Source organism: Euleptes europaea, chromosome 7, assembly GCF_029931775.1.
Source record: "Euleptes europaea isolate rEulEur1 chromosome 7, rEulEur1.hap1, whole genome shotgun sequence".
Classification (NCBI taxonomy): Eukaryota; Metazoa; Chordata; class Lepidosauria; order Squamata; family Sphaerodactylidae; genus Euleptes; species Euleptes europaea.
The window spans coordinates 28,959,454-28,976,116 of NC_079318.1; the positions used below are offsets into that span (position 1 = coordinate 28,959,454).

A 16,663-nucleotide genomic window follows, 5' to 3' on the forward strand; every position below is an offset into this window, starting at 1 on the left:
CATTCATTCATTCATTCATTCATTCATTCATTCATTCATTCATTCATTCATTCACATTTCTACCCTACCCTCCCCAGCTTAGGCTGGGCTCAGAGTGCCTTTCTCACCTTTGCTTTCTGATGGTTCAATGTATACCAAATTATTTAAAATAATATTGTTTAAAATTACATTCAGGCTATGTTAGGGCTGCCAAGGTCCTTATTCGCCACCAGCGGGAGGTTTTTGAGGTGGAGCCTGAGGGCGGGGTTTGGGGAGGGGAGGGACTTCAATGCCATAGAGTCCAATTGCCAAAGCGGCCGTTTTCTCCAGGGGAACTGATCTCTTGTCACCTGGAGATCAGTTGTAATAGCAGGAGATCTCTAGCTAGCACCTGGAGGTTGGCAGCCCTAGGCTATGGATACTCAACCTGTATAATAGTGCACTACTCTACAGCAATTCCATGGTTAACATACCAGGTTTCCTTCACTAATCATCAGTTCCAAACATTTTTGTACATAATCACAGCTGAGCAAATGAATCCTGCAGTAGATATCAAGTACCTCTTGTTATGAGTGATATTCTAATCAGCATCAGACACCAAGGCTCACTGGGGCTCTCTTCAGTATCCCTGCTGATTTTTTTTTCAAATGATTAAGATATTAAATGGCAACTTCCCTGTCAGAACTGATGTTGACTGCAATAATAATAATATGGAGGAGGGGAAAACCATGGCGCTCCTTGGTCAAAGAGCAGGATAACATTGGGTAGAAGAGTAGACAGACAGTGTTTCTGAGTCTTCTCAATACTTCCTCAATGAATACAAAGGGAAACAGCCTAAGGAATGTTGGCACCTCAGGCATGGTTCACGTTGTCACCAACCAGAAATCTTATGCGTGCAAGGAGGTGAGGTATCAGGATCATGCGCAGCCCCAAATGAGTTAGGTACATGACCCAGAATGTGCACATCTAGATTCATATCTGCTCTTTATAGGGTTGCCAACCTCCAAGTACTAGCTGGAGATCTGCTATTACAACTGATCTCCAGCCAATAGAGATCAGTTCACCTGGAGAAAATGGCAATTGGACTCTATGGCATTGAAGTCCTTCCCCTCCCCAAACTCCACCCTCCTCAGGCTCCACCCCAAAAACCTCCCGTCGATGGCGAAGAGGGACCTTATAACATGCTGGAAACTGATCTTGAACATATTTGCTGCGATTCATTTACCAAAACAGGATTTTGCACTCAGAAGAACTTTCTGAACTGGGGATCTTACGAGAGGTGGAGTCCGAGGAGGGCAGGGTTTAGGGAGGGAAGATCAGGTGATTGTAATGCCATAGAATCCACTCCCCACAGTGGTCATTTTCTCCTGGGGGAAAGATCTCTGTCATCTGGAGTTCAGTTATAATTCTGGGGGATCTCCACATGGAGGCCTGGAAACGACATGGCAACCCTAGGCCTGGAAACAACCCCGGGTGACTTGATACCACCTCACTTGCATGACTCAACTAGGCTTGGCTGCTTGCTACTGTTCAACAGCAGCTACCCTATGCAAGCCAGCTGCAGTTAGAGCTTCCAACTAGGGCCTGGGAAACTTAGGTTCAAATCCCCATTTTGCTGAGGAAGCTCACTGGGTGATTTTGGACCCATCACATACTTGCAGCCTATCCTACCTCACAGGGTTGTTGTGCAGATAAAAAGGAGGATAGGAGACTAATGTAAGCTGCTTTGGTCCCGACTGTGGAGAACAACTGTAGTTTTTCAAGGGACTACCGGGGTGGGGGGTGAGGAGAGAGAAATTCTAACACATTCATTTGTTGGCAGCTCTCTGTTGAGAGACTAATAATCCTAAAAGGGAATGAAGGTACTAAAATGTCCAGTAAACAAGTCAAGTAGTACCCTCTGTCTGAGAGTATTTCTTGTTAACAATTTCTAACACATATCTCTTTAAATGAAATTACTGGTACCCACATTCAGGTTGCTAATTCACCAGGAAAAGTTCCAAATCATATACAACTTAAACTTCAACTGTTTACATTTATAATTGAAACAGAAAGCTTACAAATGACACATCACAGTTAATACAGGGGTAGTCCCAAACAAATATACAAAAAGCTAATTCAACAGGTAGTGTTCTGTGTTACAAATAGATTTCTGTGTTGTACACACTCAAACCACAAGTCAAATAATATATTTAAAAATTAATTCCAAATATAATGTACAGTCATCACAGTCAGTTCAAATTTCCAATTATACAAATTTAACCAATACTAAGTGGTGAGCTTATAAAGGGAAGTCTAATTATGCTTTTTTTCCTTAGAAGGCAACGTAATGAAAGAGCTATTAGATATCAGCTATATAGGAATTTGATACGGTAAAATCATTTCTAATTGACTTTTGTTCGCCTTAATAATGATTTTTAATATTTTAATACATTAAGAATTTATTTCACATATAATACATTTATAGTAGGATTAAAGAGTACTGACTGAAGAAGTCACTATACGAAACAAGTTTATACCCGGGAACTTGTTTGAATGTGATCAAAGGAAGACTATATGTGGATACTGCAACCTGCTTCTCCCGGAAGCGCTGCATCACTGCAGCAGTTTTAGCACTCAAACCCCAGCCCCGCCCCTAAAACCTCCCGCTGATGGAAAGGGGGGACCTGGCAACCCTAATAATTGTGCTTAATAGCCATTGATAGGCCTATGTTAATTTGTCTAAACCCTTTTTAAAAAACCATGCAAGCCCTCACCACATCTTGTGGTGGCAGACTGGAGAAACAAAATATAGATTGTGCAAACAAGCTATTTCTTTTGCCTGTCCTGATGCATATGCTACCCACCAATTCCATGAGATAACCTCAAGTTTTAGTACTAGGTGAAATGGAGCCCAACATAGCTCGTTTGCTAATGACTTTGGTTGCTTGCTTCTTAACTATATAATTACGCACATATATCTGTTACAACCAATGCAAATTGAACACAACACAAATTGCCCTTTGAGTCTTACCAGAAAAGACGCTGGGAATCTTGGATAGAAAGCTTTTAACTGTCCGAATGGGAATCCCGTTTTTTTCATCCTGCATGCGTGCTATGACATCCTCCATCTAGACACAAAAAAGAAAAGAAACAAAGCAAATGATTTCATTGTAATGTGTGTGTGTCCAAAAAAATGCCAAGACCCGTTTCTGTATTTGCAAGGAGAAAGACAAGCAATTCCAGATGATTAGATGCCCTCAGAAGAAACAATGGAATAACCCAATAACTAGGGTAGCCAACCTCCAGAGGGTGGCTGGAGATCTCCTGCTATTACAACTGATCTCCAGCTAATAGAGATCAGTTCACCTGAAGAAAATGGCCATTTTGGCAATTGGATTCTATAGCACTGAAGTCCCTCCCCTCCCCAAATTCTGCCGACCTCAGGCTCTGCCCCAAAAGCCTCTCACCGGCGGTGAAGAGGGACCTGGTAACCCTACCAATGACCTGCCCACTAGCATCCATAAATTTCTTTCATGTATCTAAGACCTGGAAAGCCCAGAAGGACCAAAGTGACACTAGCAATTGCAAACCACAATCGAGAGAAAATGCAACTACGTTTACTTTAGTGAGGCTTTGGGCCTGAGCATTTCAAACAACCGTTTTCCACTTTAAAATTCAGCACTGAAAGCAATTTGTGATTAATACATATGCATACGAAGTTGCCTAATACTGAGTCAGACCACCGGCACATGTAACTCACTATTTTCTGTTCTAACTATAAGGGGATTTGCAAGCCATAGTCTCTCACCAGAACATCTGATGTTCCACATTCATCTATTGACATGAAGCTAATGTCTCTATAGGGGTTGCAGAGAGCTTAGTCACACATGAACACAGGAAGTTGCCTTATACTGAATCAGACCCTTGGTTCATCAAAGTCAATATTGTCTACTCTGACTGGCAGCGGCTCTCCAGGGTCTCAGGCAGAGGTCTTCCACATCACTTACTTGCCTAGTCCCTTTAACTGGAGATGCCGGGGATTGAACCTGGGACCTTCTGCATGCCAAGCAGATGCTCTACCACTGAGCTATGGCCCTTACCTAGTCCTCCAGAATCTACTGTTGAGCATCTATAGCAACAGACGTCAACATTTACTAAGCGTCTCTTCTGAGCTGTGGGCTGCCAACAGTCTGAAGTCTCCTTAAGAGAGGCTTAATAGGTTGTTATACACAGATTATATTATTTACCTCTATGTCCTGAAGAGCTTTAGTGGCATATTTTTTTATTAAAGGAGCAGAACATTTTTCTCCAGGCTGTTGACAACTTTACCTGGCATGCTGTTCTTAAACTATTCTTGCTCTCCAGATGGCTTACCGGACAAAGAAAATGCCTCTGCATGCAGCGAATGAGTGATCAAATCACTTTCACAACATTTCAAAATCCTTATCTTCACAAAGTGATACCAACAGTTTGAGAAACCATGGACTCATAATACAAATTTCCCCGGCTCATAATGGTCATTTTTATCATATAGTGAGCATCCCCTTGCCTGCAATCATACTCTGTCTCCAATTAAAAATGAGGTTGTCTTGTTTGTTTGTTTGAAATATTTGTATACTTGCCTTTCTCCCAAACATCTCAGGAGCCAAGACAGGTAATAACATTATACAAATCATTTGATAAAACAATAAACATTAAACATTATTTCTAATTTATATGCCACATTAGCACTTGTGCCACCGGCTTTAATTGGACTAGACCAATATCCCATGTTGGCGCATCATCAGAAGCAGATTACTTTAATCCCCTAGTTGATTTTGATGAAATGATCCTGTTTACTGAAACTGACTTGAACTTTACATGAATGGCAATGTAATTTGCAGAATAATACAATGTCATGGATCCAGCAATCAAATCATCATCAAGGTCAAGAAGGGCATGTACTCCCCTTCTGAACAAATCAATCATCTAAATAAAAAATATTCCCTGAATGAACTAATCATGTTAAGAATACCGCATGCCATCCAAGGCAACAACAATTTTTTGAGAGGAATAAAAAAAATACACACTGATTATTTATAAAGCACTGTTCCCCGCAACACTCCGATTGTCAAGTGGCAATGGGAGAACCTGCATGTGCAAAATAGCATGAGCTTTTAGAACTGTGCTTCTAAATGAAAGAAACAGTCCCCATTTGATAAATTTTGGGCGAAAATGCATGGGAGGTTTTGTCTCGGATTTGCTTCTCTCTAGATGCACATTTTCCCCTTCTGAATTCTCAAAACTCTGCGTGGGGGCTTATTTTTGAGTTTTGAGAATTTGGCTGGGGAAAATGTGCATTTAGAGAGTGGCAAACCCAAGGGAAAACTTCCCATGCATTTTTGCCCAAAGTGACCTTTTCCTAAGTGTGCTGAGATGCCACCCATAACTGATGACACTAATACCGTCTGATCAGCAGGAATTCACCCACTAGTGGTCTTCATCCAAAGACGGTGGACTGACTATCCACTAAAAGTCATCCTATATTGTTTGAAGTAATTTTGGGACGATGATCGCTTTCAGGATAAACCTACATCCTCCTACAACGGGAATGTGAAAAACCTTTTTCCACCAGAGTGCAGTGGCAAAATAGTCAGAATTTCAACATTTTTAAAATTAATGCGTATATGGTCGGCTGAAGATGCCACTGCAACACTTTCTTTAGAAAATTTTTTTTGTTGTTTAATGGCAGGGTGAATTATGGTCAACTCTCATACAGTCAGCAAGACAAAGGCTGGCTCTTTCAGAGGCCAGTCTGCTCACTGGACTTCTGGTCTCAGCAAGTTACCGCTCAAGAATCCATTTCAAGGGAAGACCTTTCACAGTCTCACACTGACCACCCTCTGCTCAATGAGTTCTCATCCTGCTTTTGAAAGCACGTCTCAACATTGATAATGGAAAGGCGCAGAAAGATAGAAGACAAAAAAAATGAAATGTGGAATAGCTAGAAGAAGAAGAGTTTGTTTTTATATGCCGACTTTCTCTACCACTTAAGGAAGACTCAAACCGGCTTACAATCACCTTCCCCTCCCCACAACAGACACCCTGTGAGGAAGGTGAGGCTGAGGGAGCATGACTTGCCCAAGGTCACCCAGCTGGCTTCGTGTGTAGGAGTGGGGAAATGAATCCAGTTCACCTGATTAGCCTCCGCCGCTCATGTGGAGGAATGGGGAATCAAACCCGGTTCTCCAGATCAGACTCCACCACTCCAAACCACTGCTCTTAATCACTACACCACTAGATATTTACAAAGCATTCATTGCTGAAAACCAACATGGATGCAAAAAGTAGCTCCTATTCACTAGTTGTTTCTACATTAGGATGCTTTTGTGAAGCTCAGTCATTCCTCATCTGCATTCAGCTGAAAACCGAATTTTTAAAAAACTAAGCACAATAGCGCTTATTCTATTGCTACATTCCCCTCAGAAATCCTGCAATGCCTATCTTATATAAAGCAGGACAAGATCATACCATATACTCAGGGTATGTCCCATTCAGCATTCTGTTTCTCAGTACAGCTTTCTTTTGTTCTTCTGTCTCATAGCCTAATTAATTGCTTCCTATTCTTTTCACAGAATAGAATTCTGTGAATTCTATAGAATTGCCATAGAATTCATGAATGAATGGTTATGAATCAGGGTTTGGGCAGGCAGGGAGTTGGGGGGGAAATAACCACTGCTTTTCACTTTGCAGGTGAAATCACTGCTCATTATTTTTATGATTTGTAAATTATAGTTATAAAATAGCATTATGATGAACATAAAATTAGAGTGGCTTTGCCTACAAAGTAATCAAGTAGCACTCAATCCCCTTCCACACACATGCTCACACAAGAAGGGATAATTAACAATTGATTTATGAATGCCAAGATCTGCCACAGGAGAGAACAGCAAGTAATGAATAACGCTGGAACAAGGAGGATTTTTTAAATATATATATTTATTTTTTAAATGTCATACATTAGGTTTGGAGAAAAAGGGTAATGAAGAAAATACTGCAATGCAACACAGTCTAGATTTTCTATCGATTTAAACTATGGCAACCCCAGATGAAATAGTTAACGTTTAACTATTAAATTTAAATGTTTAAATGCGAAATAAATGCAAATATGTAGAAGTATCCAAATTCCTCTTTAAAATGGTCTGTTCCAAATAGAAGCCCCTTGAAAGTAACATGGCTAGCAGTCCATGGCCTGTGTGTGTAAAGTGCCATCAAGTCGCAGCCGACTTATGGCAACCCCTTTTGGGGTTTTCATGGCAAGAGACGAACAGAGGTGGTTTGCCAGTGCCTTCCTCTGCACAGCAACCCTGGTATTCCTTGGTGGTCTCCCATCCTAATACTAACCAGGGCTGACCCTGCTTAGCTTCTGAGATCTGACGAGATCAGGCTAGCCTGGGCCATCCAGGTCAGGGCAGTCCACGGCCTACCTCCTCTTAGCGCAGAATATTTTTGTGTGGGAGGAAGATTGGTACTAGACCATCAAATGTGTCTTGTTTTGCAAAATTAGAAGTCTCCACAGAATGACGAACGACTCAACCCTCTGGTATTACAGTCCAATTTTCTGTGTGGCCTGCTTCAAATTTAAGACATGTATTCCCTTCCATTGCAAAACAATAGTCCTTGTTGTCCACCACTTGTTCGTCAACATTGCCTGGAACAATGCAAAATCTGCAACAACTCAATTAGGGTGAGACAATGCAATCCTGTTCTAGTTTTGATTAAGTACTCTAATCTAGGAAGTGCCAGCTGTCCTCTGGCACAGTCGCTTGCCTCCCTGATATGTCACTGTTTACTGCCTAAACAGCAAAGTAAAGAATAAGCTCCTTTGCTTAGCGCCAGCATTTAGCCTCTTGTGGTCCACTTATCTCCTTATCTGTTTAAACCAGACCAGCATTTCTTTTCAAACACCAACAAATCTTTCATGGGCGCAAGGCACGGAATAGCTGCCGCGATTGCGAGGGAGAAAGACACGCCGTTCTGCTACAAATATGCAACTCGCCGCTTTCAAAACATGACATTGTATGCACAGAGCTGCGAAGAAACAACAAAGGATCGTCAGACCCATACATTAAAAGCATACATGTTATGGTAAATGCCAGAAACTCTGAATGTGTATGTTGAATCGAGCTTATAGAAGCAGGACTGCCTCTCCTGGTACGTGCCCCAGAGAGCATTAAAATCTTCGACTACGAATTTGCTGGTGGTCCCTGGTCTAAAGAGTGTCCAGCTGGCCTCAACCAGGGCTTTCTCGGCCCTGGCCCCTGACTGGTGGAAGAGCCTCTCAAATGAGACCAGGGCCCTGTGGGACCTCAGGGATTTCCACATGGCCTGCAAGACAGAGCTATTCCACCAGGCCTTTGATTGAGGCCAGCTGGAGTTGGTTTCCATCAATGCTGGCCTCCCTACCCTACCCTGCACACCCATCCCCTTTGAATTATTCCACCTTGGGGATGTATAATGTTGTACTTTTGCTGTGGCCTGTATCTAGGGTTGCCAACCTCCAGGTACTGGAAGGAATAAAGGCTCAGTGCTGTATAGATAATGGAAAAGATCCAAACAGCATTCACAAGGTAATATAAAGAGGAAATAAATTTATGGAAGTGCAGGTAAGTGCAAAAAGTGAACATATATACATACAAGAAACAAGAAGATACACATCCAAAATTTTCATATGATTAGCAAAATTAGTCCAGCAAAGTATGCAATGTAGCAAAGGAAATAAATGTCCATTGAATCACATATAACACCATATATTGTCCATAAAAGACTTTCCTGTGCTTCTAAGTAGCTGGACAAAAGATGTCTGAGGCAAGGACCACAGCGAAGAGGTGCCAAGAAGAGGTGCCAGGACGTGTCGTCTAGATCATGCACACGTTTCGCATATGGCTTCATCAGCTACATGTATCAAAGAAGTTCATAACAATCATACCAATTTCAAAAAGGGACCAAAAGGATTTCTATCTAGGTCTCCAAAGCATGCTAATGGACTAATTTTGCTAATCATATGAAAATTTTGGATGTGTATCTTCTTGTTTCTTGTATGTATATATGTTCACTTTTTGCACTTACCTGCACTTCCATAAATTTATTTCCTCTTTATATTACCTTGTGAGTGCTGTTTGGATCTTTTCCAACCTCCAGGTACTGACAATCTCAACAAACACAATACCTATGCTGATTCTAACGTGGTTGTAAATTTGTGCATCATAAGGACTGACTTTATTTTTACCACAGACAGTAGTGGACTTACGTATGAACTTATTCTGGGTTCTGCTTTATGTTGAATACGTTTTGATGGATGAACTTACCTTGTACTAAATTTGAGTTTGTTTTCAATTTGCATACTTTGGATTGTATTAATGCATGAGGCAATGCTTTTATGTTTCATGTTACAATAATTTGAATACAATTTTGAACCAGTGCATTCACGTTGATTGAGAGCCTTCGTGCTGCTATTTTTTACAACCTCCAGGTACTAGCTGGAGAACTCCTGCTATTACAACTGATCTCCAGCCGACAGAGATCAGTTCACCTGGAGAAATTGGCCACTTTGGCAATTGAAGTCACTCCCCTCCCCAAACCCCGCCCTCCTCAGGCTCTGCCCCCAAAACCTCCTGCCGGTGGCAAAGAGGGACCTGGCAACCCAACCTGTATCTCACACTAGTGGGGCCTTTAGATGTTTGTACGGGCTGGTTTTTAATTACTGTTTTAACTGCTTTAACATGTTTTTATGATGCTATTATTTTTATGTGAGTTGCCCTGTGCCCGGTCTAGGCTGGGGAGGGCAGATTAAATAAATCTGATATATAAATAAATAAATATAAATGTAAGCCCCAAAAGGAAATGTCATAAAATTCAGGATTTTTTTCCAATAAATTATCAGAGTTCATTCTCATTTCATAGATACCAGAACAGGCAGAGAATGCCCATGTTTGTGAAGAAATGTTTTGCTACTCACACATTTGTATTTCAGTTGTAAGTGATTACAATTATTTAAAAATATTAAAAAGTTAAGAATGCCATTCCTAGGATACATGGATGAACTGTTCAAGTTTCCCTTAAGACATCACAGTGCAAGAACACAAAATTATTGTGAGTCATTCTAAAGTCACTCCTGTCATCCATTATGATGACAGAATGCCCGAAGCTGCTCTGAGAAGGCCAACTTTAAATTATTCAGGCTGAGGCTACATACATTGTGCCTATGCGGAGAGTACAGGACCGGACCTCAATTTGCTTACATTTTAGAGACTGGCGAAACTGAGTAGGAGCACAACCATATAAGAACCTGTCAAGTATGGTCAAAAAGCTCATTTCATTTAAATATTTCATTCTACAACCGTCCTGTGCAATGGCAAATGTTTCAGAGGCCATCCCATGGTTTTTCTGAACATCCAGAGCATATCTTAGAGATCGTCCAATGGAAGGGGACACAAGACTGAGAACAGCAGATGTAGCACCGCATTAAACAACAGGTACTCTCTATGAAGAAGTTCAAACCTCAGTTCGCTATAAATATCCTATCTTCCCACCTCAAGCCTCCATCTCTGCTGACCTGCCTTACAGACTTCTTAGAGGACAACTGGGATAATGCATGTGAAATGCTTTGAGCACAATATCATGAATATATGTAAATCCAGAGAAGAGAGCCATGGACAGACAAGACAGATTGTTTTACAAACATGAGAAAAACCCCACATTTGCCACAAATTGAACGTCTAAAAAAATTAATCTGGGGGGTTAAAAAAACCCAAATTAAAAAAAAAACACTTATAGTTTTAAGAAACGAATGCCTTCAGCCACCCCATGAAAGCCAGTGTTATCTAGTGGTTAGACTTTCAGACTGGGAGCAAGGTTCAAATTTCCATTCTGCTGTGGAAGCTCACTGGGTGACCTTGGGCCAGTTTCACATGTTCAACCTAACTTACCTCAAATGGCTGTTGTGAGGATAAAACAGAGGAGAGGGGAATGATGTCAGCTGCTTTGGGTCCCCATTGTGGAGAAAGGTGGGGCATAAATGACACAAATAAATGTAGCTGAAGATGAGGGCAGGTAAAATAAGTAAGTTGGTGGGTGGGTGGAAAGGAGAGAAGAATGATCCTAATTGGAATTATTAGGAATGATCGTAGTTAGGTGGTGAGCTGGAAGACATTTTATGCCATTTAGGAGATTTGTTGGCATCATATTGAATTGGTGATTACAGCATTAATCCTTCCATTGACAGAAGACATAAATTTAAGAATTTTAACTTTGGTTTTGATTTGATCTGCACAGTCAATCAAGTGAATTCATCACTTGATTTTTATTTGGATTATTATTTGTATTTGTTTTCTTATTATTTTCCCACACACACATACACTTTCACTTTGCAAATTAATGCTCTCTCACACACACAATTCCTAGGGATAATCACCTGAAAATCACTAATTACAACCTTGAGGCCGCCAAGCTTGCCTAATATTGTACTGACAAGGACATCCGTTCATTATCATTCATTTTATTCCACGTTGAATCATTAGAAACAGAAAATTGTCTGCAGAAAAATAAAGCATGGGAAATCGTTCCTCCCCACGTCACGGCTTACGATGCAGCAGCTGAGAAACAATTCTCCATACCAACAAAATACCATGAATGGTATTCCATATGAACAGTTCTATATGAAAGTTTGTTTATGGAATATCCTTCCTCTTGACACTTGCCTGGCACCAACACTGCTTTCTTTTAAAGGATGGGAGACCCCTCCAAGGAACACCAGGGTTGTTATGCAGAGGAAGACAATGGCAAACCACCTAGACTTTTGCCTTGAATACCCTACAAGGTCGCCATACGTCGGCTGTAACTCGACGGCACTTTACACCAATCCACACTTTTCTGTTATTCCTTGACTAATGTTTCTCGTCACCTGATCTCATAGCATTGGCTCAAGTTTAATCTACCATTATTCTATTCACCTGCAGTTTCTGGACCTCCTTTCTGAAAGCTATTTTATTCCACCAGCAAAATTAATCTGCTTCTGTTCCTGTAACCTGGGAATGAGTTTTTCTTTCAGCAAGCTGAGGAGTCACTACAATAAAGTCAGTTTGTGTAAGAAAGAAAAGCCAACAAGAGGTGTGCATTAAATGAGAAAACAGTCGGTATTAGAAGAAGAAGAAGAGTTGGTTTTTATATGCCGACTTTCTCTACCACTTAAGGGAAACTCAAACTGGCTTACAATCACCTTCCCTTCCCCTCCCCACAACAGACACCCTGTGAGGTAGGTGGGTAAGGTTGCCAGGTACCTTACCTCCTCCGGCGGGAGGCTCTTCTTGTTAAGTGCATGTGCCACATCACAAAGGGCCTTTACCTCTTAGTTTGAGTGGTAAAGCGGCCCTTTACCATTCAAACTAAGAGGTAAAAGGCCCCTCACAAGGCGGCACTACCAGTTCTAAACTGAAAGTGACGCGAGTGGTATGCACGTGCGTGTGCACATCTGCCCACTGACCCTTAGGTGGTCGGCGGGCAGAGGAGGAAATTGCTGGGGTTTGCCAGCCACCAGCGGGCACCTGGCAACCCTATAGGTAGGGCTGAGAGAGTTCTAACAGAGCTGTGACTTGCCCAAGGTGGCTTCATGCGTAGGAGTGGGGAAACAAATCTAGTTCACCAGATTGGCCTCCACAGCTCATGTGGAGGAGTGGGGAATCAAACCCGGTTCTCCAGATCAGACTCCACCGCTCCAAACCACCACTCTTAACCACTACACCACTCTGGCTCTCAGTTTAAGATTATACATTAAATCAGCTTGGATGTGAGCATGAAGATTGCTCATTATATAGAGAATGCAATCTGACTAAAGCTTCACACTATCGAAAATTCAGCAGCTGCTTCTCTGTTTTCTTAGAAAATTCCCTGATATTACCATGAAAAATTCTGGAAAACGTGTACTGACTATTTTAATCAGCTGTTAAGCTAGAAGTTATACAATACCCGACAGGATGTAAAATAATACTTTGGCAGTGTCAATGAAAGAACATGAAAGGATGACACCACCGCCTGGCAAAGGAGCTGAGTCATGTGAAAATCATTTTCGCTTTGATCCAGCAAGTTCATTTCTTAGAAACTTTAGCCCAAGCCCTGCGGAAACAGAGTAGTGAGATCAAAGCAGAGTTCACTGCAATGTCTATAGACCAACCCTATGCATGTTTACACGGAACTAAGAGCCAGTGCATTCAATGGAGCAATCCCCCCCCCCCCCCAGTAAGCATTAAGTATCCTTAATAGGTAAAGGTCCCCTGTGCAAGCACTGGATCATTCTTGACCCATGGGGTGATGTCACATCCTGACATTTTCTAGGCAGACTTTGTTTACGGGGTGGTTTGCCAGTGCCTTCCCCAGTCATCTTCCCTTTACCCCCAGCAAGCTGGGTACTCATTTCACCGACCTGGGAAGGATGGAAGGCTGAGTTAACCTTGAGCCGGCTACCTGAAACCAACTTCCATTGGGATCGAACTCAGGTTGTGAGCAAAGCTTTGGACTGCAATACTGCAGCTTACCACTCTGCGCCACAGGGCTCCTTAAGTATATTTAAGCAGCCTAAATAAGTGATTTAAAAAAACTGCTCTATCTAAGGGGCAAGATAGTTTTGATTTTATGACTTAGAACAGGGGTGGGGAACGTCAGGCCCGGGGGCCGTTTAAGGCCCGCGAAATCATTTGGTCTGGCCCTTTGTGGGTCCTGGCAGATCTCTGTACTACAAGAGGGCTGGGGGCAGAAGTGGTGACAATGGAGGGGTTAAAGGGGGCAGGGACAGAATGCGTTGGGGGGGGGAGTTCTTAGCCAGTGTGTCCTCATTTCATCCCTGCAGGCGGAGGTAGCAGGAGTCAGCTGTAGAATCCGGCCCCGACCATGCAGAGTAGGAGCAACTGTGGTGTGTGGCTGGACGGCTACACCCGCTGGTGCAACAGACCATCCTGTGCCACCAGGTGGGCGAGTGCGCCACCAGTTGTATGCCTGCCTGCTTGCCCATGCGGGGGGGGGTCATCTGGGGCAGCTGCCTGCTTGGGGCTTGGTCGGCTAATTTTTAAGTTGAAAATTTTGTATGGCCCGCGAATGATGTTATAAATATCCAAATGGCCCTTGGCGGAAAAAAGGTTCCCCACCCCTGACTTAGAAACTGCTCTTGTAAGAGATGAAAGCTTTATGGTGGATTTATTTATTTATTTATGTACTTCATTTAGAAGAAGAAGAGTTGGTTTTTATATGCTGACTTTCTCTACCATTTTAAGGAGAATCAAACCAGCTTACAGTCCCTTCCCCACAACAGACACCTTGTGAGGTAGGTGGGGCTGAAAGAGTTCGGAGAGAGCTGTGAGTAGCCCAAGGTCACCCAGCTGCCTTCATGTGTAGGAGTGGGGAAACCAACCCGGTTCACCAATCTGCTGCTCCTGTCCGCCGCTCATGTGGAGGAGTGGGGAATCAAACCCGGTTCTTCAGATTAGAGCTCTTAACCACTACGGCACGCTGGCTCTCTTGCCTTTCTTTCCAATGAAGATCCAAAGTGGCTTAAGTCATTATTGTCCCCTCCATTGTATCCCCACAGCCACCCTGTCAGATAGGTTAGGCTGTGACTGGATGTCACCAGCCCCAGGCCACCCAGCAAACTTCTGTGGCAGAGTAGGGATTCGAACCTGGGTCTCCCAGATCCTAGGCCGGCACTCTATCAACACCTATACACCACACAGGCTGTCAAATGATGGAGGCAGAAAAAAGAGGGAAATAAAACCCAACCTAGAGAACAGAAGCTGGGTACCCAAGGTTGGGTAGAAAAAAAATCTCTCTCTCTCTCTCTCTCTCTCTCTCTCTCTCTCTCTCTCTCTCTCTCTCTCTCTCTCTCTCTCTCTCTCTCTCTCTCTCTCTCTCTCTCTCTCTCTCTCTCTCTCTCTCTCTCTCTCTCTCTCTCTCTCTCTCTCTCTCTCTCTCTCTCTCTCTCTCTCTCTCTCTCTCTCTCTCTCTCTCTCTCTCTCTCTCTCTCTCTCTCTCTCTCTCTCTCTCTCTCCAATTAATGAAAATATAATTTGTTAGAAGCGCTATGTCAAGATTACACTTATTTAAAAATGTTAAAATAGCACAACGCCATTTCCTACGGTTAATATCTATAACCACATGCCAGACGCGTTTTGGCCTATTTGGCCTTCATCAGTGGTCAATTGAAACCCATGTAAAACCTGCAAAGTTTGCAAACATTTACAGAAATATATACATATACACACAGTTTAAATCAAACCAGGCATGTATATAGGTTGCATACTATATTACCAATTACTCAAACATCTGGTAAGATTGACTCTAGTTGTAATACTGGTTCACATATGTCTTTAGGGTTGCCAGGTCCCTCTTCGCCACCGGCGGGAGGTGTTTGGGGCGGAGCCTGAGGAAGGTGGGGTTTAGGAAGGGGAGGGACTTCAATGCCATAGAGTTCAATTGCTAAAGCAGCCATTTTTCTCCGGGTGATCTGATCTCTATCGGCTGGAGATCAGTTGAATTAGCAGGAGATCTCCTGCTACTACCTGGCAGTTAGGAAATAAACAATACACAAGCTCAATATTATACAAACAGATCACTTGTTTTTTATAAAGTAAGTTTCTTAATGCAATATGAATGCTCTCTATAATATGCCTTATTCATGAAAATACAAACACAAAATTTCTCAGGCTGTGGAAATGTCCATAAGACGAAAGAGACCAAGGAATGCAAGTCCCAAAGTAAGTTGGTAAGTACCTGGCAGTTGGCAACCCTATCTGTCTTCCATATATGATGTGTGCAGTTATCAACTTAGTAAAGCAATGTCAGCCCTGACCTGGATGGCCCAGGCTAGCCCGATCTCGTCAGATCTCGGAAGCTCAACAGGGTCAGCCTTGGTCAGTATTTGGATGGGAGACCACCAAGGAATATCAGGGTTGCTGTGCAGAGGAAGGCACTGGCAAACCTCCTCTGTTAGTCTCTTGCCATGAAAACCCCAAAAGGGGTCGCCATGAGTCGGCTGCGACTTGAGGGCACTTTACACACACACACAAAGCAATGTCAAATGATGGAGGCAGAAACTTGAGGGGACAGCAAAGTCAAAGATGTCAGCAAAAGTTCCAACCTTTCACATGCTTACTTGGCAGTAAATTCTATGGCTATGCAGCAGGGGTGTTAATCAATCCCAAATGTTAAGGCCTCAAGTACCAAACTCTGCATTCAAATTATACAACCTTTTTCTTTCTCTTTCACTTCTCATCGGGGAAAGAATCACCAAAATACTTTGAAACAAATGACCACTAGCTTACAAGGAGACATAATCATTGACTGAACTTAGTGGCATCTGGACACTTAACTTGCCAAGCCCATGACAAAAGCTCATACAGAAATCATGCTGCTCTTTACACTTTACAAATATATTACTTTAATGTAAGCCTCACTACTTAACTTGGTTACTGCTGAGCAACATGCTCAGAAGGGCAGCTTTTGCACTTCTCTACAGTCTCTGCCTATGAAAGTTTTTGAAGCTGTCCTTTCTACAGTGGACTCAGAGTGGCACATCCTTCTCTCAAGGACCAAACATGTACAAGCATGCACACTAGGGTTGCTAACCTCCATGTGCTGCCTAGAGATCTTCCAGTATTGCTACTGATCCCCAGATGACAGA

General features: G+C 42.5%; 1 protein-coding gene across 9 annotated transcripts in view; it reads right to left on the bottom strand.

The window, feature by feature from the left end:
* Positions 1 to 16,663, bottom strand: part of RGS7 (regulator of G protein signaling 7) — a 204,811-nt gene that overhangs the window by 120,599 nt on the left and 67,549 nt on the right. For all 9 annotated transcript variants that reach the window (XM_056852416.1, XM_056852423.1, XM_056852422.1 and 6 more), the window contains exon 2: positions 2,993 to 3,089. In XM_056852416.1, coding sequence (XP_056708394.1) covers positions 2,993 to 3,089 — 97 coding nt within the window. The remainder of the gene's footprint in view (positions 1 to 2,992; positions 3,090 to 16,663) is intronic.